General features: G+C 48.5%; 1 protein-coding gene across 3 annotated transcripts in view; it reads right to left on the bottom strand.

The window, feature by feature from the left end:
* The window catches only part of LOC147022143 (fibronectin-like), a 332507-nt gene that overhangs the window by 139691 nt on the left and 169620 nt on the right, over nucleotides 1–23196 (bottom strand). For all 3 annotated transcript variants that reach the window (XR_015061076.1, XM_085892763.1, XM_085892764.1), the window contains one exon: nucleotides 10373–10531. Coding sequence is in view for 2 of the 3 variants with exons in the window: in XM_085892763.1 (XP_085748889.1) it covers nucleotides 10373–10531 (159 nt within the window). In the remaining variant the exon portion in view is untranslated. The remainder of the gene's footprint in view (nucleotides 1–10372; nucleotides 10532–23196) is intronic.

The following is a 23196-nucleotide window of genomic DNA, read 5'->3' as shown; positions in this document are numbered from 1 at the left end:
AAGATGTGGAGGATAGAGCGAAATGGAGACGGTTGATCCGCTGTGGCGACCCCTAACGGGAGCAAGCCGAAAGAGGAAGAAGAAGATATACATACATATATACATATATATATATATACATATATATATATATATATATATATATATATATATATATATATATATATATATATATATATATATACATACACATATATACAGGGTGTCCCAAAAAAATGTACTCACATTTTGGCTCCTCAAAACTCATTGAATTTTTCATTTTTTTTCAGATCAAATTGACCCAAATAATGGATTCGAATCCCACTCCCGGACACCAGTGTTGCGAATTCGCGCCCGCCGGCGTGCGATCGGCCACTCGACTCGAATGGCGGCCGCCTCGCCCACCGGAACGGACAATTCTGTCGTGACCCTCTCGGAACAACGCTGGGAGCTCGTCACGGGTGGGGGTTTAACCCCACCACGACCGAGCCAATTGCCCACCCGCGCAGGATAGGGTTGCTCGCCAAATTCGATCTACCTAAGTGCCTGCGCGGATGGTCGACCGGGCGATCGTACCTCGCCGCAGGCCGACTCCGGACACGAACCGCTTAAGCGGTCCGCTCCGTGTTATCGAGATAACCGAGCGGTGTTATCATCGGCCTCGACGGTTCCGATTAATTATCGGGCGTATTAAGCCCACTACGAACCCTTTACATGAAGCAGGATGGAGGGTCAATAAAGGAAAGACGAAGCGAAACGGGAAAACAGTTCACACAATGCACATTTATTACGCGACACACGGAAAGCACACATATACAACCAAACAGTCAAAATGCACCTATAGCAGTAAAACAAAAGAAACAATGACGCAGAGTTACTACCGAATACGCGTACACACGGCAACACTTATACAGTTCTACTTTACAGACGGCGCCAACACACATTTACTCAAAAGCAAAGGAAAGAAGCCACCTTCAGAGACAAGGGGGCAAACGGGCCTGTAGGCCAATATGTGCGCGGGACCTGAAGGAGCGGCCAGGTCCGCGAGACCGGGTGGGTCCTACCCGCGTCCTCGCGATGCGTTGGCGGACGAGCCGCAGATGTGGCCGCGTGGCTGTGCCCCGACTCCGTGCTCCTTCGCGGGTTTCGTTGGCACTACGCTTGGAGTGCGTGGGAACGGGGCCCCTTTGTTGGGGGATGGGGGAAATGGGGGAATTGTTGATGCCCTGGGGGAGGGAGAATGGCTGGCTGGCTTGGGTCCCGCGATGAGCGATCTCCCACCGCGACCTCGTCGCCGACCTTCTCGCCTCGGACCCGAGCTCCTTGGCCTCTTCCTACAACTCTCCTCAGCCGACTGCAGAACCCAACTCGATGCCTTCGCCACCCGACTCCACTCTCTGCCACACTCTGCTGCTGCCACACTCTGCACTCCAACCAAAAACTGACTCTTCCACCAAAACTGACTCTTCCACCAAAAATTACCACGATTCGCCTGGTGCTCGTCGTTTTATAGGCCGGCAGGAGAAACAATATGCAAATTTCCGGATCAGAATGACCTCGGGGGCGGAGCCACGCTCGCCAATTGGACGGAGGAACCTCCCCTGATCCTAGAATTTGCATATATGGATTTCACACAGACGCGCCTGGAGGCGGGGCCAAGCTGCTCCGCGCTTGCTGATTGGACGGATCAGAAGTGGGCGTGTAGCATTCTTGATCCGAATTCTCCCTCGGAACGGCCGCTATTTGCACTCGCGGCTCGGTGTATATCTTGAACGAGCCCAAGACAGCCCGACGCTCAGTGTTCACAGGTGGTGCGGGAATGGCCGTAGAAGGAGAGAGGTGAGGGTGGTGGAGGGTCTATCGGTGGTGGTTTGATGGTTATGGCGGTTGAGACGTGGTTGGTTCAAAATAAAGATAGAACAGAAAAACGGCTCTCTCAAAGCGCCGCAGCCCGAATGAATCACATAAATTCCCTCTAAACAACTGGTTTGGGGCTAACTACACATGTACTTAGAGTTATCTCACCTACGGGCCCTGAATGGTGGTTTGCGAATTTCCACAGCCGTAACAATATATATATATATAATTTTTTTTTCTATATATATATATATATATATATATATATATATATATATATATATATATATATATATATATATATATATATATATATATATATATATATATATATATATATATATGTTGTTGTTCGTCTTTCGGCTGCTCCCGTGAGGGGTCGCCACAGCGGATCATCCGTTATGATCCGCATACTGATTTGGCATAGGTTTTACGCCGGATGCCCTTCCTGACGCAACCCTGGTCCCCTCTTACCACACAGGGATAAGGATTGGGTTTCACCATGATTCCGGGCTGCCCTACACCCTCTCATAGCACGGCCCAGTGCAGAGCTCATGTCCTCAAGCGATCCTCCAACCCAAGCCTCCGAGTAGCCGGATTACAGGCGCACGCCACTATGCCCGGTCATATGTGTGTGTATGTATATATATATATATATATATATATATATATATATATATATATATATATATATATATATATATATATATATATATATATATATATATATATATATACATATATATATATATATACATACATATACACACACACATATATGTAGTTTGGTTTTGTAAATTCACAAAACACCATTCAGGTTCCCCGAAGATCAGTTATTTCAATAAGTAAGTGTTTCAGGTTAGGATTCCCCCAACAATGTGTAAAGGGAATTATTTGTGTGCCAGGCTGTGAATCTTGAGGTAGCGTTATTCTTTTCTATCTTTTATTTCAACAAACATCCCCGAACAACAGAAACACCATCACATCCTCCTCAACGACAGCCGCAAAATGCCATTGGTTGCGGACACGCTGCGCAACAGTAAAAGCCACATTACACCGACCGTGTGCAAACAGCTTCGGAGTGGCTAATTTGCATAAGCGTATCAAAAGGAGGTCTACCCCGAAAGAAACCCACGGGTGACGTCAGACTTGGGGTTTCCCCCGAGGCTCACCAGAGGTGAGAGGTCGGAGGTGAAAAGTGGGCGGAGCCTGGCCTCGGGTTCAGAGATCAAAGAACGGCTCGCCTCCGGCCAATATAAGGGAGGAGCTTGAACGAGTTCGAGGCTGACTTCGGAGATTCATCGCTTCTTCGGAGGCTGATTCGGGAGACAGGTGGAGCTTGGAGAGTCGAGTGTTGGGCGAGGTGTGTGTGCACGTCGATCGAGGAGATATTCATCGCTCCCAAGGATATTCGTCGCTGTCTGGCGTCTGCAGTCATCGCGTCGAACAGCCGGAGTTGAGCAAGCTGCGTCGCGGTCCGGGCAAACGACATTGAGTCGGGCGAGCGACGCTGAGGAGTGAACGGGTCCTAAAGAGCATCAACTCTGAAAGAGCAAAGACCCGTTCACCCCTCCGAGCACGTCGCCGGCCAGGCCCGACCGCCCAGACCGCAGTGAAGGCCGGACGACCAAAGAGAACCGAGAAAGCCGCTCGCCAAGCTGCTCAAGCCGCCCAGCCGCTCAAGCGACCGGCACGTGCGACATTAGGGCCAAGCCAGGGACAGCAGGGGTCACTGACCCAAAATCATTCAAGCCGTCACAAGGGGCGGCAAGGTAACCCGCCCGGCCTCTTGTGAGCCTCCAGTCATCCAGGCTCCAAGTGGAAATAAAGGATCATGAGCCCTGTTCTTTTCTGGGGGGTTTTGTATGAAAGTGTTCTGTGGAGCCTTGTCTTGTTAAGTAGAACTGAATTAAGTACGTGCCTGTATATAAAAACGAGTAGACATCGGCTGTAGGCTTTTGCTCGTGTCATGTCCCATATCTCCCCATTGACTGCTTATGTGCCTGTATAATAAATGCCCCATTGTTTGAATGTACATCTGCTCGTTGCGTCATTTTCCTCCCATTGACTGCCACAGCGCGTTCGGGAAATTAGCCAGTTATTAAAGCCGAATTGAAGAGGTAATTGGTCCGATGGAGCTTAAGGCCCTGTCACACCTTGACGATTTAGCCAACGTCTGCCTGACGTATGCAAAATTGGGCTAAAACGCTGGCACACATCGAATACGTTATGGGTAAGTTTGTATACGTTAAGAGCACGCTGGCATTTGTCGTAGTACGCTGGCATACGTCTTTGTACGTTGGCATACGTCGTAGTTCGCCGAGCTGTTAGACAAATTTTCCATGCTTGAAATTTCCCGACGTATGCCAGCGTATGACTCACACATTCTGCATAATGCTGGCCATAAGTTGTAGGCACGTCACGCGATCGTTGACACACGTCGACACACATTACTTGTAAGTGACTCATAAGTCGAAACACGTCGAGGTAATGTTTAGCATACCCGAAACTTATTTCTAACCTATGACTAACGTGTTGTTGGCACGTTACGCGATCGTTGACACACGTCGACACACGTTACTTGTAAGTTACTCATAAGTCGAAACACGTCAATGTAATGGTTAGCGTCAGTGTTCCAGACTCTGGGTTTTTTTTTGGTTTTTTTGGTTTTTTTTTTTTTTTGTTCGGTATGACGGTCATGGTGACACTTCGATTTCTAGTGAGATTATAATCTATATATATATATAAAGTTGAAAGTGTGTCTGTCTGTGTGCCTGTGTGTGTTTGTCTGTGACCTATGCACGCGAAAAGTACTGGACTGATCTTCACCAAACTTCACATTCTGACAGAACATGTACCCGGGAGTGTCCCGATGTAAAAGAATTGTACTTCCGACTTGCGGTTTCCGAATTACGACGTCATCACCAGATTTCGTAACGTGAAATTTTTCAAGTTCAGCCGATTGACATGGGGCCAACGCCATTTGCAATAGAATGGAAAAATAATGCTACAGTCAATTGAAGACAATGACTTCCGACTTCCCGGTTTCCGAATTATGACGTCATCACCTGATTGCGTAACGTTAATTTTTCAAGTTCAGCCGATTGACATGGGACCAACGGAATTTGCTAGAGAATGAGAATTAATTAAGTCGCAAATGATGACATGAAACCAGCCTCACATCGTTGAGGCATTATGGTTTTTTTTATCTGATGTGGAAATAAATCTTAACATTTTTGAACTCGAGTCTTCTGCATATAAAACATGGCGGGGAAAATATAATTTTATAGTGGTGGTGAAAAAAATAATAATAATGGTGGCAGCCTCTACAATTTTACAATTAACTGTAACATATACTCCTTCAGACCCACCGTCATCCACGGGATTCCTGTGCGGAGCACGGGTATCCCTGCTAGTATAATATAATTAAAAGTCTGCCGCTCAATGATGTAAATCATCACCGTCATACCGAAGAAAAAAAACAAAACAAAAACAGGGAGTCTGGAACACTGACGCTAACAATTACTTTGACGTGTTTCGACTTATGAGTAACGTACAAGTAACGTATGTCGACGTGTGTCAACGATCGCGTAGCGTGCCTACAACTTATGCCAGCGTATGCGGAATGTGTGTCATACGTCGAGTACGTCAATAAATTTTCAACATGCTGAAAATTTCTCGACATACTCGGCGTACAATGACGTATGCCAGCGTACTACGACGTATGCCAGCATGCTACGACATATGCCAGCATGCTATTAACGTATACAAAACTTACCCATAACGTATTCAATGTGTGCCAGCTTGGTTCGGCAAATTTTTCATACGTTGGCATACGCTGGCTAAAACGTCAAGGTGTGACAGCGGCTTCACACTTCGATGTCTCGTGCGGTTGATTTGAATGTCCAGCCGCAGCCTATTAATAGCCTACACCACATGATCGTCGGCGATACGCTGCCGCGCTATGCATAAGTAAGACTATCGTTGGGCATAGGTTGTGAACGCCGACAACACGCTCAGCATTCGTTGGTATAAGTTATCCATATGTGATTAAAACGTCCTGTGTACGTTACTAATACGTTATGCATACGTCCAACACGTTATTATATGCCCAAAACTTAAAAAAAAACATCAATAGTTCAGCGTACGCCAGCGTTTTACATACATTTTGAGACCTTGCCATTCCCTGGCTAAAACGTCAAGGTGTGACAGGGCCTTTAGCGATTAAAACTGCTCGGCATTGCACACGGAGCGAGTGCGCTTAGCGGCTCGTTTCCATACAAGTTCCGTCGAGGTATAAATTCTCGGTACTTCTGTCTGCGCGGATAATTAGGTATATCGAGATTCGGCCATTAACCCTGTACCGCGTGGACAGAATATTGACAGTTTATGATTACGTTAAGGCATCCGTAGCAGGGTTCCGGAGTTGTCCGGAAGCTACAACTGAATTCCGGGTTTCGGCGGACGCGCGAGTGCGTTTGGGCTGAAGCGGTCATGCGTGACTGTCCGAACCGGCAAATTCGTAACACTGGTGTCCAGGAGTGGGATTTGAATCCATCCGCCTCCACACGAAATTCACGGAAAATCGGATCGAGGGTGTGCGAAGCAACCCTCCGTTTCCACCAAATTGCGAGCATTTAAATTTTATTTTTATTCCCGATACGCAAAATGGCAGCTCAAGGCGAGCAGTGGCAGGAGGGAATAGATATGGATGTAGGATCTATGGCCCAGGACGAAAACACCGTAGAGGACACTCCCATGCAGGAACTTTCACCACAAGCGAACTCAGAATCCGTAATGGGCTCAGTGGGAGAGGCGGCGCAAGAGCACCCCCTCCGTCAAACCCCCCTCCCTGTCCCCAACGAAACCGCGATCATGGAGATTCGGCTTCGTTGGGGTCGGCTGACATCAACCAGTTGGGGGAAATGTTTGAGGCCTTGATGGGGAAGATGGATGCGAACAAACAAGAATTGAAAGGGGATCTGCTGACAAAAATGGATGCGAGCGCGCAAAGCATCAGGGGTGAAATGCAGAACATGGGGTTGAACCTCCAAGAAGGGCAAAAGGCAGTGAGGGCAGAGTTGGAGGAGGTGAAAGGCAAAATGGCGAAGATCGACACGGTTCAAGGAGAGATGACCGAGTTGAGAGGGAGTGTGGAAGGTGTGTGGTCTGTGGTGAAGGAGGGTAAGGAAGACATGACAAAAAAATAATAACGGTTGGACAGGAGGTAGACAAGTTAGGACAGGGGATGAAAAAGGTAAAATAAGGATAAGACCAACTAAAGGGGGAAATAAGGAAGAACACGACGGCGATAGAAAAGTTAAAAGAGGGCCAGCAGGAAACAAAGAGGGAATTTGAGGCCGTAAAGAAGGAGTGTAAATCAAGACACGAAGAGATGACGGAAATGGTTAAGGAGATGGGACGGAAGGCCGAGACAGAGACGCAGGAAATGGACAGTACGACTGGACAAACATATAAACGAGACAGAAGACGGATTTAAATTGGCAAAAGGTGAATTAGTAGAGACACAAGGGGAGATAGGGCAGGTTAGAGATGAACTGGAAAAGTAAAAGACGGGCAGTCACAAATGGAGGGGAAGGTAAGGGATATAAAAACAGAATTGGCGGAATGTATTAAGACCCGATGTAAGAGGCAGGATGGTCTCCTTATGGAACAGAGGGAAAAATACGCTCCCTCGAGGCGGATCATAACCAGGTGCGCCCGGCAGCACTGAGTGAGGTAAGTGGGTTGCATGACGCGGGGGCGTGCATGCCGAGTTTGGGGGGGGGCAGAGATTTTGGGGCCTTTTGGTCTGATACAGGCCCCCAGTATGAGTGTTGCCGAGTGGATGCGAAATGCATGGGGGAGTACGCAGGACAGTGCGGGACGTGCACCGACTCAGACGGGGGTGACGAATTCCCCGGGCAAATGGCTCGGGCTCTGCAGGGGTAGGGCACCACTGGAATCTGGGGGGGTCCATCCCTCCATTTGTCCCTCAGGGACTGGGGGGTGGGGTTCGGACCCCGGAAGGCCAGAAGGTGCCGCTAGCTCCATACGACGGAAAGACAGACCTGAGGGCGTATATGACTCAATTTGACCACGTGGCCAGGGGACATGGTTGGAGCGTGAACGAGAGTGGGTTCCACCTTGTGGCGGCACTGTGAGGCGCGGCGGCCGAGGTCTTGACCACGATGCCCCCCGGAGGGATAACACTGGCAGGCTTCCGTTCGGCTCTAAATAACCGATTTGGCGTGGAACAGCAGAGCGAGCTTGTTAAAACTCAGCTCAGTGGGCGCAAACGACACCTCCATGAGAAGATGGGAGATTTGGCGTACGATATTCTCCGCACAGTGGGGATCGCACATGCGAACATGGCACCGCAGTACCAGGAAGACCTTGCCCTGGACTATTTTATCCAGGCTCTTGCGGGCACCGATGCCGGGGTGCTACTGACTACATTTCGCCCGGAGAACCTCCAGAAGGTGGCTGACGCTGCAGCCCGTTGGGAGGCGTCAAAGTCGTCGGCTGGAGGGGCCGGGCGACATGCAGTGGAAATCCAGCAGGTAGGCCCCATGGGTAACGGTGCGCCGGGAGCTGGGGCTACCCTTGGCAACCGGGCGGAGCTGGAGAAAGTGGGCCAGGGCATGGTCAACCGCTGGTTGACGGGGTCCGGACCGGGGCAGTCGGACCCAAGAAGTGCGTGGAATGGGCCATCAGGGGATGCCCCAATTCGGAGTGAGGAGGGGTATAATTCAGATTACCAGAGGCATGCACCTTAACCGGTGAGGTGTTTCAACTGTGGCGAGGTGGGCCACCTGCAGCGGTGGTGTAGGTCCCCGCGCAGGGAAAGGCCCCAGGCCCCTGGACCACCAACTCCGCCCCATGCAAACCGGAATAGCCAGACCCCAACACCACCCCCCCCCCAACCAGTCCCAGGGAAACTAATGAGTGCCGAACATAGAGGGCCATGTTCGGCAGACCCAGATGGAGAAGAGCCCTCAGAGCTGCGACAGGTCATCTATTGTGGCGAAATTGGCACTGGTAGTTTGACAATTTGGTGCAAAATTGCTGGCATATGGGTAGACGCCGTTGTGGACACAGGAGCAAGCGCCACGATCATCAGCCCTGTGGTCCTTAATTTGAGTGTGGATGGGTGGGATGAGATCCACCGTCTGCAAAACCATAGTTTGCAACTAGCTACCGGGGCAACGGCCCCCATCATAGGACGTGGTTTCGTGACTCTTAAATTGGGCACTGTTAAAAGAAAAAAATAGAGGTTTGGGTGGCGGTGTGCGACCCATGTCTAATAGGGTTGGATGTGCTGACCGCCGGTGGTTGCAAGATCGACTTAGGCTGAGGAGTCATGCAGTTGGGTGGTGAGGAATTGCCATTGGGGGGCATGGGCACGGATGAGAGGGTGGAGCTGGAGGCTCCCGACTCCGTGGTCAATCCCCCGGGTGCCGAGGCATTCCCCCCACTCATAACCCCACCTGGTATTAATTCAACAGCTGAGCGGGATTTGAACTCAGGACCCTAGGATCCAAAGCCCACCACCCTCACCATTAAGCCAACACCAGGCATGTAAGTGCTAAGTATGGGTGTTAAAACAGTGTTTAGCACATACCTTGCGTCAGTCTTCTTGGGTTGCTTTATGCAGCTACTTTGGCTCGAGGAGCATGGGAGGGGTCAATTATATATATATATATATATATATATATATATATATATATATATATATATATATATATATATATATATATTTTTTTTTGTCATTCGCACCAAGAGCGAGAATTGCTTTGTAATACATGTCCGATGTGATATTTTGAAGTCCAAAAAGGGCATAACTGAGAAAATTTTGAAGCTCACTGAAACTCGAACTTTTTCTGTAACTTATCATAATAACGTTATGTGCCAAGTTTCAGTTGAATATGTCAAAGGGTATGGAAAAACAATAGTCTGAAAAACCACAGGTGGGATGGCCGGACAGACGAACAGACAGATCGAAGGGAAACCTATCGTCCCCTCTGGTGATACCAGTACGAGACCAATAATAACACTGTGGGGCATTCAGCAAACTTTAGGAACAGGATACTCGACCCAACTAAGTTAGTGGCAATCGATATATAAACATCCCCATCCTGTCTTTCTTCCCCTTCTCAAATTTTCTTGATCTTCCACTCTTTTCATTCTTTGTATGTACGATATCTTTCCCTTTGCAAAATATTAATAATAAAAGAAAACATCTTGGGGGAGTTTCCTCTAAAACAGATTATGGGTTGTTGAGTTTTGCCATTGAGCATACAGAGAGGAGAATGGATGTGGTGAGAGGTGCAAAATTGACCGTTGAGACAGTATCTGGATTCATCAAAGAGAAATGTGAATTTATCGTCTTTGCATCTGTTTTTGAGTACCATTTGGAATGCCCAATCCATTTTTCAAACAGCAGCTTTGTAAAGAGAAGAAAAAGTGAAATGGAAGACAAGCAACATTTCCCTAATATTTTCACAAGCAGGGGGTGGTTGAGTGAATGACTCACCATGGCCATGGGGCATCGAAGGGAGTTCCCTTTGCCTTTCTTGTTGTACGATTCCTGTAGTTTGTCGGGGTGCAAATGCAGAGGGCTGAGTCGTGCGTGTCGCTGCTGCTGTGCCTGCACAAAGTGCTTCATCATCTATTCCAGGCAGACATGTCGAAGCTGCAGCCACAAAGAGAAAAGCAAATCGATGACAGAGTTAGAAAGGGGCTAAAGTCACCAACGGCATACTCAGTATACTCAATAATTTTGCAAGAAAATGTATTTTAAGTAGCGTTCATTATCAAGATGATAAATAAGTATCTTCCTGGGCTTTATAACAAAGGTCCAAACTCGAAATCACAGGTTTTCTAAATATACAAAAATAAGAGAAAGTGTGTGTGTGTGTGTGTGTGTGTGTGTGTGTGTGTGTGTGTGTGTGTGTGTGTGTGTGTGTGTGTGTCTGTGTGTGTGTGTGTGTGTCACTGTTTCACTGTGTCAGTATGTCTCTTTCATAACTCCAAAAAAATGAAAACTTGCAGCCCAAAACTCCGCGTGCATACTGAGGGAACTCCAATACAAGGGAGTGCATGAATGAAAATTCGGTATTTGGTTAATTTAAACACCCCTCTTGAGGATAATTACCGGGGTTTTAATCACGAAAAAAAGCCTTACCAACATGGCGGTGTGCCATCTTGGTCAGGCCACTTTCACCTCACAAGGGTCTTAAGCCGCCATCTTGTTTTGGCCTTCTGAAAAATGCCTTGCCTTGGAACAGGCCGCAACAGTTTCTGCACAATAAAGTGCGACAATTTTATTTTTTCACTTTCCTCACTCATATCATTGAATGCCTGATCTTTATACCTTTGAATTGCTGTATACATTGCTTTTGTAGACCATGCTATAGTTTTCAAATGAGGAGCTTGGAACGATGTTATACATTATGTGATGCAATTTTCCACGATGGACTCTCATGAGCTAATTAAAGTACACTAGTACGTGCCCGTACGTGTGTGGCCGTACGTGCAAAAAAAAAAAGAAATTTTCAAACCGCGAGCCAGAAACAAACACACAGGCCGTTCCTTCGCTCTTGCATGCCCGTACGTGCAAACCCAAAAAAACAACTTTCTAACAACCACACAGGCCATCCCTTCGCTGTCGTAAACGACGACTGGATTGGGGCATTGTTTAAGAAAAACGAGAAAGTACAGAAATCGAGAAAGAAAGAATACAGTAAGTCGATAAATCGAGAAAGAATACAATAAGTCCTCACTGTCCGGAAGTTCGCATATCGCAGTTACGATTATTCGCAATTTAGTTTTAATGGCCAATTATTCAATTAGCGCCAACGTATTTTGCCTTTTCGCAATGTCATCGCAAAGAAAAACACAAAGAGAAGAGAAGAGAAGAGCAGAGAAAGAGAAGAGAAGAGAAGAAAAAAACGTACGTGCAAAAAAAAAACAACAAAAAAAAAACTTTCAAACAACTACACAGGCCGTTCCTCCGCTCTCGTAAGTGACGACTGGATTGGGGCATTGTGTTTATCTATAAATGCGCATGAGAAATCGAGAAAATATTAGAATACATTAAGTCATCACTATCCAGAAGTGGTGCGTGCCCGTACGGAATGTTCACATCATTCCACGAATTATCGCTTGCATTGAAGTAACAACTGCTGTGATACTTACACACACAGAGTTAATTAAAATCCAAATTAAAATCAAGTTTACCTCCCTGTCTTTGCTTGTCATGACATTCGCTGCCATTGACCATTGCCACTCCTACGCCACGGTGACGAAGGCACCGATCCTCATCGTAACCGGCACGGCACGTGACGTCATCGTCGGCCGGCCGCGCACCGCCCTACGCAACCACACCTACGCAGCAACGTGTCCTTTCATTGGTTGGTAAATAAATGGCCATAACTTGGGAAGCACTTGTCCGATTAATATCAAACCTTGAAAAGGCACATCCTCAGGTCCCCAACAATATACCTGGCAAGTTTCAAATAGATCGGACTGGTGGTTGTCATGCCTGGTGTTGGCTTAATGGTTAAGGTAGTGGGCTTGGGATCCTAGGGTCCTGAGTTCAAATCCCGCTCAGCTGTTGAATTAACACCAGGTGGGGTTGACTCTGCCTGTCATCCTTCCGAGGTCGGCAAAATGAGTGCCAGCATGCTGGTATACTGTGTCGGAGTGGCGACCCGTCCAGGATTGTTCCCAATAGCCAAGGAGACTGCTTCGGCGGCACCAACGCTCTGCACAGAGTATGGTCCTAATGGATGGATGGTGGATGTCGAGAAACAGCAGACACACGCACACACACACACACACACACACACACACACACACACACACACACACACACACACACACACACACACACACACACACACACACACACACCTGGAATTATAGATAGATAATCAAAATCAGTCTACGGATTTGAGGATGGGAACTCGTGGACTCAGTAAGTGTCAAAATCTGTCATGAAATCAGAACATTTAAAGAAATTAGTGATTGTTATAACTAAACGTATTTAATTTGTGGAGTTTCTAATAAATGGGTTTGTTCTTGCAGTCCTGGAACTCCTTTGATTTGCAAACCATGCGGTGAAATATCTTGAATGAAAGTAGCGATATTACGACCCTCTGTTTCAACCAGATTTGGTGGTTTAATGGTTAGGGTGTCCAATCTGAGTCTGGGATGTCAGTGGTGTCAGGTCAGGCCAGATTAGATCTGTGACTTGCTGCAGGTACCATGTAAAGCTGTACTAACCTGTTCCATGGTCGGGTTGTCGGCGACTAAACGGTCTCCCCCACAAGGTTTTTTGGTGAGGAGGGTGTTTGGATATGGACACCCAGCAGGATTAAAAACAAAACCTGTCAAAGGGCGTAGGAGCTCCTTGTGAGCTAACGGCCAAACATATCTAGTGCCCACCTGTGTCTGCGGACGTCCTCCTGCAGTTGGGTCACTTTTTATTAGAAGGTTGATGGCAGGGTTTGCACTCCGTCCACCGTAAAACCCTTCATTCCACAAAACACAAAAACGCACTCCGTGGGACTACCAACAGTGCAGCTTCCCTTCGCAGGGCAGCTCACCGGATGACGGAATTGCGGCAAAGCCTTCGGGACCCTCAAACTTTGATGATAAGAGGGAAACCACGGGGTAACTTTTCTGGTTTAGATTGCGGGAGAGTGTGTCGGAGTGGTGCTAAGGTGTCATCCACTAGACGGCGGTCTGCTTGGGTTAACCTGAGGCGTTCCCTTGAACCTGGGTGCCTGGAATGTCCTATCCCAAAGAGAGGATGATCACCTGTCTCAGTTATCATCTGAGCTCAAGCGTTTGGACATCGGTATTGCAGCACTCTCTGAGGTTCGGAGAACAGATTGCGGCGAGATCACGGTGGGTGGTTACACGTACTATTGGTCTGGTCGCTCTGATAGTTACCATTCCCAAGGAGTTGCTGTAGCTGTGTCCAATAAGCTGACTCCAATGATAATTCAGGTAATACTGGTCAACGAGCGTACTATGAGACGAAGGATTCATCACTCCTTAGGTGTAATTTCCCTGGTCTTTGTTTATGCTCCGAGTGAGGTGAGTGATCTCACTGTGAAGGATGCATTCTACGCCACACTCGAGTCTGTGGTTGATCAGTGCCCCAGACAAGATACACTTCTCGTCTTGAGGGATTTCAATGCATCGACTGGAACTGAAAGGGATGGTTACGAGATGTGTGTTGGTCCCCATGGGTCAGGAACTATGAACCAGAATAGCACTAAGTTCCTTGACTTTGCAAGAAGTCATGGACTTAGGGTGGCCGGTTCATGGTTTCAGCTCCCACAAGCTCATCACTGGACTTGGTATTCCAACGCTGGCGGTGTGGCAAAGGAGATTGACCATGTCCTCGTTGATGGTCGCTGGAGGATGATCCAGAACTGCAGGGTCTATCGGAGTGCTCAGTTCCTCAATACTGACCACTGGCTTGTTGTAGCAACTCTGAAGTTGCACCTTAAATACAGGAGAATGGTACCATCCCAGCCTAGGCTGGATGTTGGCAAAGCTCAAGGATGAGAGGGTAGCTGAGGAGTTTGCGAAAAAGCTGAGTGGAGATTTGAGGAGTCTGTGTGCTTTGGGAGGTCCTGAAGAGTTGTGGAGTGCCTTCAAGACCACCATCCTTGATGTTGCCGGTGGATGTCTTGGAACTCACCGCAGGGCAAAGAAGAATTTTGTCTCTCAAGGGACACTGAATAGCATTGACCAGAGACGCAGGGCCAGGCTGAATGGCAGAGCTGAGCTGTTCAGGGAGCTGAGGCGTAAAACTGTACGTGCGCTAGGGGTGGTCAAGGAGGCCAATGTGAGAGGAATCTGTGACGGGGTGGAGCATCACTTGTGGTCAAGGAATTCTCGTCCTGCTTACAGGAGAATTCGCGCATTGCGTTCATCCAAGCCCATCCCTCGGTGTACTGCAGTAAGAGCAGAGGGTGGTAGGCTCTTGACAGAGTCCGAAGTGAAGGCCCGCTGGGCCGGTTACTTTGAGAGATTGTACCAGGCTGATCCACAATCTGTCGAGTTGGACGTCAGGGGTGTTACAATCCCTGTTGCTGACCCTCCAATCAACTGTGGTCCATCTTCACTTGTGGAAACACAGGCTGCGGTGAACAGATTGAAATGGGGTAAAGCTCCAGGGATATGTAGCATCCATGCTGAACTTCTGAAGGATGGTGGAAATGCTGCACTCTTATCGTTGCATGGAGTTCTGTGCTCTACCTGGAACACAGGCATCATCCCAACTGACTGGAAAAGGGCCTTGTTGTCCCTCTCTGGAAAGGGAAGGGTGATCGCCAAGACTGCAACAATTACCGAAGGGTGACGCTGCTCTCAGTGCCGGGCAAGGTCTTTGCTCGGATAATTATTGATCGGGTTCGCCACCATCTGCTTGAGCACCAGCGTCTAGAGGAGTCAGGCTTTACACCAAAGAGGTCAACGATTGACCGTATCCTTGCTCTTCGTGTCCTCACCGAATGCAGATGAGAGTTTCGGCAGGGGCTACTTGCAGCCTATGTTGATCTCTGTGAAGCGTTCGAATCAGTGAATCGGGATGCCCTCTGGAGGATTCTTGGTCTTCGTGGGGTGCCACCAAAACTGATCGATCTGATGTCTGAATTCTACTCTGGTACTGAGAATGCTGTGAGATGTGGTGGTACCATCTCTGACTTATTTCCAGTTGTTACTGGAGTTCGTCAGGGGTGTGTACTGGCCCCCACACTTTTCAGCACTTGTATGGACTGGATTCTAGGGAGGATGTTGGAGAGATCAAGCTGCAGGTGCATCGTTTGGGAACGTCAAGATCTCTGACCTTGATTTCGCAGATGATGCCGTCATCTTAGCGGACACTTTAGATATTCTTTTGGGGGCCCTCGAGTTGCTGAATGAGGAGTCAGAGCCGCTGGGATTACGGGTTTCCTGCGTCAAAACTAAGATCCAGGCTTTCAATGATATCTTGGATGCTGCCGTCCTGTCTGTGCCCGTTTGTGATGAGGATGTTGAGGTCATGGAGAGATTCACTTCCCTTGGCAGTGATATTCATGTCTCTGCCGGCTGTGATTCAGAGGTCAATAGACGTCTGGGTCGGGCCTGGGGAATCATGGATTCACTGGATAATGGGGTGTGGCGCTGCCGGTACCTGTGCGGGAGGACAAAATTCCGAGTTTTCAGGTCGTTGGTGCTTCCAGTCTTGCTCTATGGATGTGAGACTTGGACTCTGACCAAGGATCTGAGATGGAGACTTAATTCCTTTGGTACCAGGTCTCTTCGGAGAATCCTTGGCTATCGCTGGTCGGACTTTGTGTCCAATGAGCGGTTGCTGAGAGAGACTCAAATGAGATTTGTTACCTGCATAGTCCGTGAGCGTCAGCTGCGGCTGTATGGACATGTGGCTCATTTTCCTGATGCTGATCCTGCTCACCAGATTCTATCAGTGAGGGAGCCTCGTGAGTGGAGGAGGCCAATGGGCCAATCATGTGCCTCGTGGTTGCAGCAGGTTGATCAGCATCTCAAGGAGATGGGGATGGGCCAGGCATCTGCCTGGGGGATGGCCAGACGGAGGCCCCTGGAGTACCAGCGGAAAGTGGATGCAGCGACGCGCTGCTCTGGCGCATGCTCCCATCCCTGACCTGACATGAGGGCAGTGGTTCAAACCCTGACTGAGTTATTTCACACTTTAAAAAATTTACAGGTTGCTTCCTTGCTTGATGCTCAGCATATAAAAGGATAGAGCATGGCCAATTCCCATCGGTTGGCATCCATGGGGAGGAGGAAATTCCTCCTGAGGAAATGCCCTGCTGAGTGCGCTGAGAAATGCTGTTCCATTGTTTTGACATTGCTGCTCCCCAGGGCGTCCCGGGAAGTACCAGCACTTCCCCCAAGCTCAGTGGCTGTTTTTAGTGTTTGTCTCATCAGTATGTCCATGTGTGTGTGAGTGACAGTTCCATTACGAGTCTTAGACCTTGTATGTAAATATACAAAACACTCAGAACACCTGCTCTTTCCATGAAATAGATTGATTAGGTGAATCCAGGTGAAAACTATGATCCCTTCTTGATTCAGGACAGGTCAGGTATGGGAGCATGCGCTGGAGCAGCACATCACTGCATTCACTTTCCGCTGGTACTCAAGGGTCTCTGTCTGGCTAACCCCCAGGCAGATGCCTCGCCCAACTCCATCTTCTTGAGATGCCAATCAACCTACTGCAACCACGAGGCATGTGGTCAGCCCATTGGCCTCCTCTACTCATGGAGCTTCCTCGCTGAGACAAAATAAGCCACACCTCCATAGAGCCCCAGAGGAGTGTGGCGAATCAATGATGAGCAACCTGCTGGAGAGAAGCGACCGGACAGAGGTGACTCTGGAACGAAGCAGGTACATGGGTACATGCATACATGGTGCTGACGATGAGCTAAAAGTAGAAATTGAATTTTATGTTAACGAAGAGACTCTGTCCGATGGGGTGCACATATGTGTGACCCCTGGATGTGTGTGGAGTGCCTGTGAACGAATGCTTTGAGCCCACAGTCCAGGCCACAGCACCGGTATGTGCTGCCGAAGCTGAAGTGTGTGTGGGTATTCACCTGTCGGTCGATAATGTAGCTCTGGAGTGTGAGGCGGTTGGTCAGTACACAGGCAAGGTTGAAGTTGTGGAATGTCAACACATAACCTTGGAATGTGTGCGGCCTGCTGTGTGTGGGGGTCCTGAGCGTGGAATGAGTGGTGACATAGGAAATAGGTTAGAGGTGCAAGGGGAAATAGAAATGCCACCAGGACAGAACTTGAGCCAGGGGATGGAAACCATAATGTACAGCTCCGCATGGGTTCTTACAGAGTTGGAGGTGCTGTATCCAGGAGCAGTTTTAGATTGGATTTTAGAAATCCAACTTAGAAATTGGATTTTAATTTCTCTATCAGCCTCACAGGAACTTTGGGGTAGAGGGCAGATGCGTGGCAGGCGGCACTGGCGTGTGTCACTTGGTGTTCGGACCTTTCTGAGCACACGAGTGGTTTGGCTCGCTGAGTGGGGTTTATCTGTCTTGAGAGAGTTGTGGAGAAGAGGAGGAGGCCATTCCACTGATTGGGGTTTACCTGATTTCCGTGAACCCTGGAGAAGAGGGGGGGGCGTTCCACCTATTGGGGTTTACCTGATTTCCATGAACCCTGGAGAAGAGGGGGAGGGTAGATCACAGTCCCCATTGAGGCGTGACCCCTTTGAGCCGTGGCGGAAAGGTGGCGGGGTCATGTAATGCGTAATGAGGGATTCGTTCCCTCACTCCCCTTCCAATGAGCCAAAGAAGCAGGCCATATGGGGATGTGAAATTGTACTGAAATTTTGGTTGGAAGTTTTATTTGGAAATTGTACTGAAAGTGATTGCAAATTGAGGGATAACAGAAGGCATGAGAAGCACGAGTGAATTTGGGTGATTATTTAAAAAAGTGGTGGAGACATTACAGGCAGAGCGTTAAACACACCTGAAACAAGTAGATGACAAAGAGTGGCTTGTTTGAGGGAGGATTGAAATGCCTGGTTGGAACCATGCAGAGGTTCCATGGGACTGGTGAAGAGATTTTGATGTCTCGTTTAAACTATTGGAAATAAAAGATTAGGGCAGTATGGAGGAGGCCAATGGACGACGGACGTAGTGACAAATTTATTGGGGTTTGATGAAAAAGTGTACCAGTTAAATTTGATGACCAAGTGGGACCTGAGGGACTGGTGTGTTTTTGTTTTCACATAAACGTGAAAGGTGTTGGATGCTGTTGTGGGCTGGGTGTGCGGCACTGTGGAATGAATGACTAAAGTGTATGGGTGAATGGCGTGGTTGTGCAGATGAGGAGAGTGAGTGTGAACAACGTACCCTGTCGGTAAGATCCCCCTAACCAGGTTGGTGTAGGTTAGGGGGACTTAGAGGATTCGACATGGATTATGGACACTCTTCCATTGTGCAGACAGACTGCGAGGGGTAGGTGCAGGCCAAGGTATGGGGATACTGGCTGATGGTGTGACACGGTATGGGAAGTTGGTGAGTCGGGAAATAGGGCAGCAGGGCTTTGGGGGTTCCTGGCAGGTGAAGGCTGTCAGAGGTGCCAGGAGAGCACTGTAGGGTTCAGTGCCAGGAGAGCACAGTGTAGGTGCTATGAGGACACAGTATGGGTGCTATGAGGACACAGTATGGGTGCTATGAGAGCACAGTATGGGTGCTATGAGAGCACAGTATGGGGGCTAGAAAGAGCCACCCCTTAGTTAGGAGCGCCAGAAGCACGCTCAGGTGAACCCCGAGGTCGCTGAGTGTCCTCCACCCCCGAATGGAAGCAGGCAAAGAGGCCGAGTAGTCGTCACACTCCCCAGCCAGCGAGTTATGCCTGGCACCACCAAATGGAAAAAGACAAGGAAGGGCCTAGCCCAGGTTTAATAGAATGGAACAGTGTGCCAGGTCGGAAAAAAATGGGTCATTCGGATCATTCTCGCCATAGCAGGGTTTGTTGCATTGTCTTGAACTAAAAGTGGATGGTTAGGTTTGATGGACTCTCCTCTGCACCATTCATGTGTGACACTTGGTACGAGTAGTGTTGATGGGAGAAATTGTTGGCAAGGGCCAGGCTAGGTCACCCTCTCCAAGTGCCAGAGAGGCCACCCGTATGTCATGAGCACATATCCACGAAGAGAGCAGTTGAGTAAGAAACACACCGTCCTGTCTGTAAAAGGAAAAAAAAAGGAAGAAAAAAAAAAAGAGAGAACTTAACCAAAACAAGTTAGGCAAGGAAGGTTAAGGGCACACTCCATCTCACCTGGTCTAAGGTCATCACACCCATTTGCATCCTCAAGAACACCTCCAAACTGCATTTGTTTACCATCGATATCACCGTGCCACCATTGCTGTATCACCTGCTGTCCAATGCAGGACTTGTTGCCTGCTGCTGCTTGTGAGTAGGCCATATGGGCCAAAGCATTTTTGTGGACCATTGAGGCCAAAGTGCTTTTGTGGGCCGTTGCGGCTGAAGATTCATGCCATTTTGTGGGCTCAGTGGGCCAAAGAACTCTTTGTGAGATTAGGCCACTGGGCCGACTGAACTCACCTGGTGAAAGGCCAATAAGGCTACGAAGTGAGGAAACCCTCAGGGGTGAATGGACAATACTGCCAGGAGGGGGCATGAAGGAGTGAACACGTGAAAGAACTTTGAACCTTTGAAAGTTCTGCTCCTATGCAAATATTGGTGTTAAAAGTAAAATTGAATGCCCTCCCGTTCAAATCCATCATTAGAATGTTAAGTAGTGTGCATAAAGTGTGAATTTGTTTGTTAGATTGGAGACCCGACACACTAGAATAGGGACATGCCAATCTTACTGTGACACTTTGATTTTTGGAGTTAAGTGCTTCCCATGTTGTGGGTTAGAGTAAATGGGAGATCTGTGCTGTACGTTAGACAGGGCCATTGCCGTGTGCTGCCCCCGATGGAGGCTCGGAGATCCTCGGGAGAAAGGTGGTGGTAGTGTTACGGGAATGGCCCTTAATGGGATTACTAAGGATAGGATTAGCTCAGTTTCCCCATTAAATTCATGTGTAGATAGGTTGTTTGGTATAAGGGACGATATGTGTGTGTCGGGAGGTGTAAAAGACTTTTTACGTTCATACGGTGGTGAAACGAGAGATGATTCTTCTTCCTCTGCTGTACGAATCAGAGATGCGTGGCCTAGAGAGAGGTGTGGCCTGGAGAGGAAGTGACACGAGGGGGGTGGAGCCTTTGGTGAGGCGGTTGCCGAGAGAAGGGAGAAGAGAAAAAGGAACAAAAGCAGTGCTGTGTTTGAGGAACGGCCAGGTTCTCGCGGCGTGCTCGGAGTCGCTTCGAAACGAGCGAACGAAGGAGGCACCGTGTTGGATCTGCCAGGAGAGACGCTGAACCGACCTGCACGTCGGTGATTTGACCGAGAGAGGAACTGAGGGGACGAAGTGGGAGTCGGGCTTCGAGGCGGGAAGGCCGGAGAGGAGACTCCGGAGTGTCTGACGGTCCTTGCTCACCTCACGGCCCGACACGTTGTGATCCGCCTGTGGAACTCGGACCTCGACTGGGGCCTCGTCTGGAGAACAGGCCAGGCCGGGATTTGTGTGCTGGACCGTAAGAGAGATCAGCTGAAGCCCATCTTCGACCCTACGTGAGGTCAGAGCGTGCGGAAACTGCGCACGCGTTGACTTGCGCAGGAAAGGCACTGCGCCGCCATCTTGCCGCGCGGCACGTTCGAGCAGGAGTTCGAACCCGTGGACACCACCGCTTGTTACGAGCGACAGTCGTGCTTTTGGACACGGTCCTCTCATCCATGAGCCATCACCAAGTACTCTGTCTGCATGCTATTTGTTGGTCTGTCTTGTTTGCACGTGTTGTACAAGGCATATTTCGTAGTGATCCCCTCGAAACCTTTAGACCGTGGTCCCCTAGTTAAGAACGGATTGATTGTTAATAAAACCATTGTCGTGTTTATTGCTGGTGTTGTGATCCCTGATGTTCTCCAATAAATATGGTTAATTCTTATGCAGTTGCCGCTATGGATTAATGCGTGTCGCGTCGAGGAACGATCCGTTCGATTGGCATATAGACGGCCGGCCAAGACTATCTCCGGGGTCTAAAAATTAGTCCCGTAGGCATTTCTTGTTAAAAGTGATTATGCATGTCCAAAAGCAAGATGATAGGGTGAAGCTTCAGAATATGCCCCATACCATGTCAAACTTTGACCTTTGAGGTCAAAGGTCAAGGTCAAATGCCAAATTGCTCATTTTTTGGTTATAGTGAATTTCATTTCAGCATTGCCACATCTATATGCCTGTGTATGAATTATTCGCCTAGGCTGCTGTCCTTTAGTCTCAGAAATAAATTTAGACTCGAGATTTACTTGAAAACATGAAAGGCCGCAATTGTAAAATGGCCATTTTCTCGAATTTCTGAAGATCGACGCATGTAATCTTCTCACGCGAGTTCTCAACTCGTAAGATGAACTCAATGTGAGATCAAGACGTTGTATAAGAGAGTTGGCACATAAGAGAATGTTTGAAATATAATTTGCTCACCCATATAGCTGTAGTTAGTGGTAGTCATTATTGCAGTTGACAGCGTCACACGCGCATGCTGGGATACATGTTCTGGCGTTCTGGCGAGACTTGCTGCACTTACATGCACTCGTTCGACACTTGCTTTTACACGCACAAGTGACTAGTTCAGTATCAGAAGCTGGAATGGCGGGGAGTCGCATCCACACGATCTCAAGTCCAGCGTCTGTTAGCTTCCAGCCACCCATCTCTTCTGGAGCTTCAACCACTATCCGAGGTTTATCAGCCTGGTACCAGATTTTCGCCTGATGATTTGACCTGATATGATGGACCTCGAATGCATCGAAAGTTGGCGGTAGCTTTTTGAAATCCCAGAGACCTTTTTCGAACATCTGGGATTTGGCAGAGAGCAGATCGTCAGTGTTGTCCACTCCATACAAATGGCACGGGAACTTTTCAGCCTCGTCAGTGGATCCATCACACCCAATATTCGCTAGTAGCTCTGGCTGTTCCACGTACACTTTCCAGCAGCTCCGTTTCCCGTATCCGTAGAACGAAGACGTCACATCACATCTAGTAAAGGCATGAAATCCGAGCAGATTGTTCCTGACAGGTCGCGATAGCTTTTGTAGAATTGGTGCAATTTGGTAGTACACACGTTTTTTGCTAGTCCCACTTTTCATCCACAGATCAACGTTTGCATCACCGAAGAAATGGATGAGGAGTAATAATACATCTGTATCCTTGCTCTCCACGACCACTCTCTTGTATTTCTCCCTGACGGTATGTGCTGCATGTGCGACCATGTGCGTATCGGCCTCTTCATGGTTCGCGGCCAAATCAGTAATTTGGCCACGTGTAGTTGACTTCGCCATCTCCGGTTCAGCGAAACCTACCCCTACAATCAGCTCGCCAGACTGTTAAATGTCGCTCATGGTGGCACAGATTGTGACTCACCACCATGTAATATTCTTGATAATGTCCATGCCAAGTCATTGGACTTGCTGTTATTTGCATTGCCAGACTCTTGGAACCACGACTCTACGTTGATGGCGGCACCTCAGGAAAAGTGGGGGACGGACGAATACCAGAACGAGGTTTCGCGTATTTTAATATGTGCATCTTGCCAATTCGTTCCTGGCTGAGAGCTTTAGTACGACCGATATGCCAAGGTTCATCTCTGTGATAAACAGTTCCGTCATCTCGCTGCCACACTGCCATCTGTGTATAACGTGTAGTGTTGTTGCTGTCAATTGTTTCC

This window comes from Eptatretus burgeri, chromosome 8, assembly GCF_056783735.1.
Source record: "Eptatretus burgeri isolate ZD-2024b chromosome 8, Ebu_testis_v1, whole genome shotgun sequence".
Classification (NCBI taxonomy): Eukaryota; Metazoa; Chordata; class Myxini; order Myxiniformes; family Myxinidae; genus Eptatretus; species Eptatretus burgeri.
Note: the sequence above shows the minus strand (reverse complement) of the source record. Positions and strands in the feature narration are given on the sequence as shown.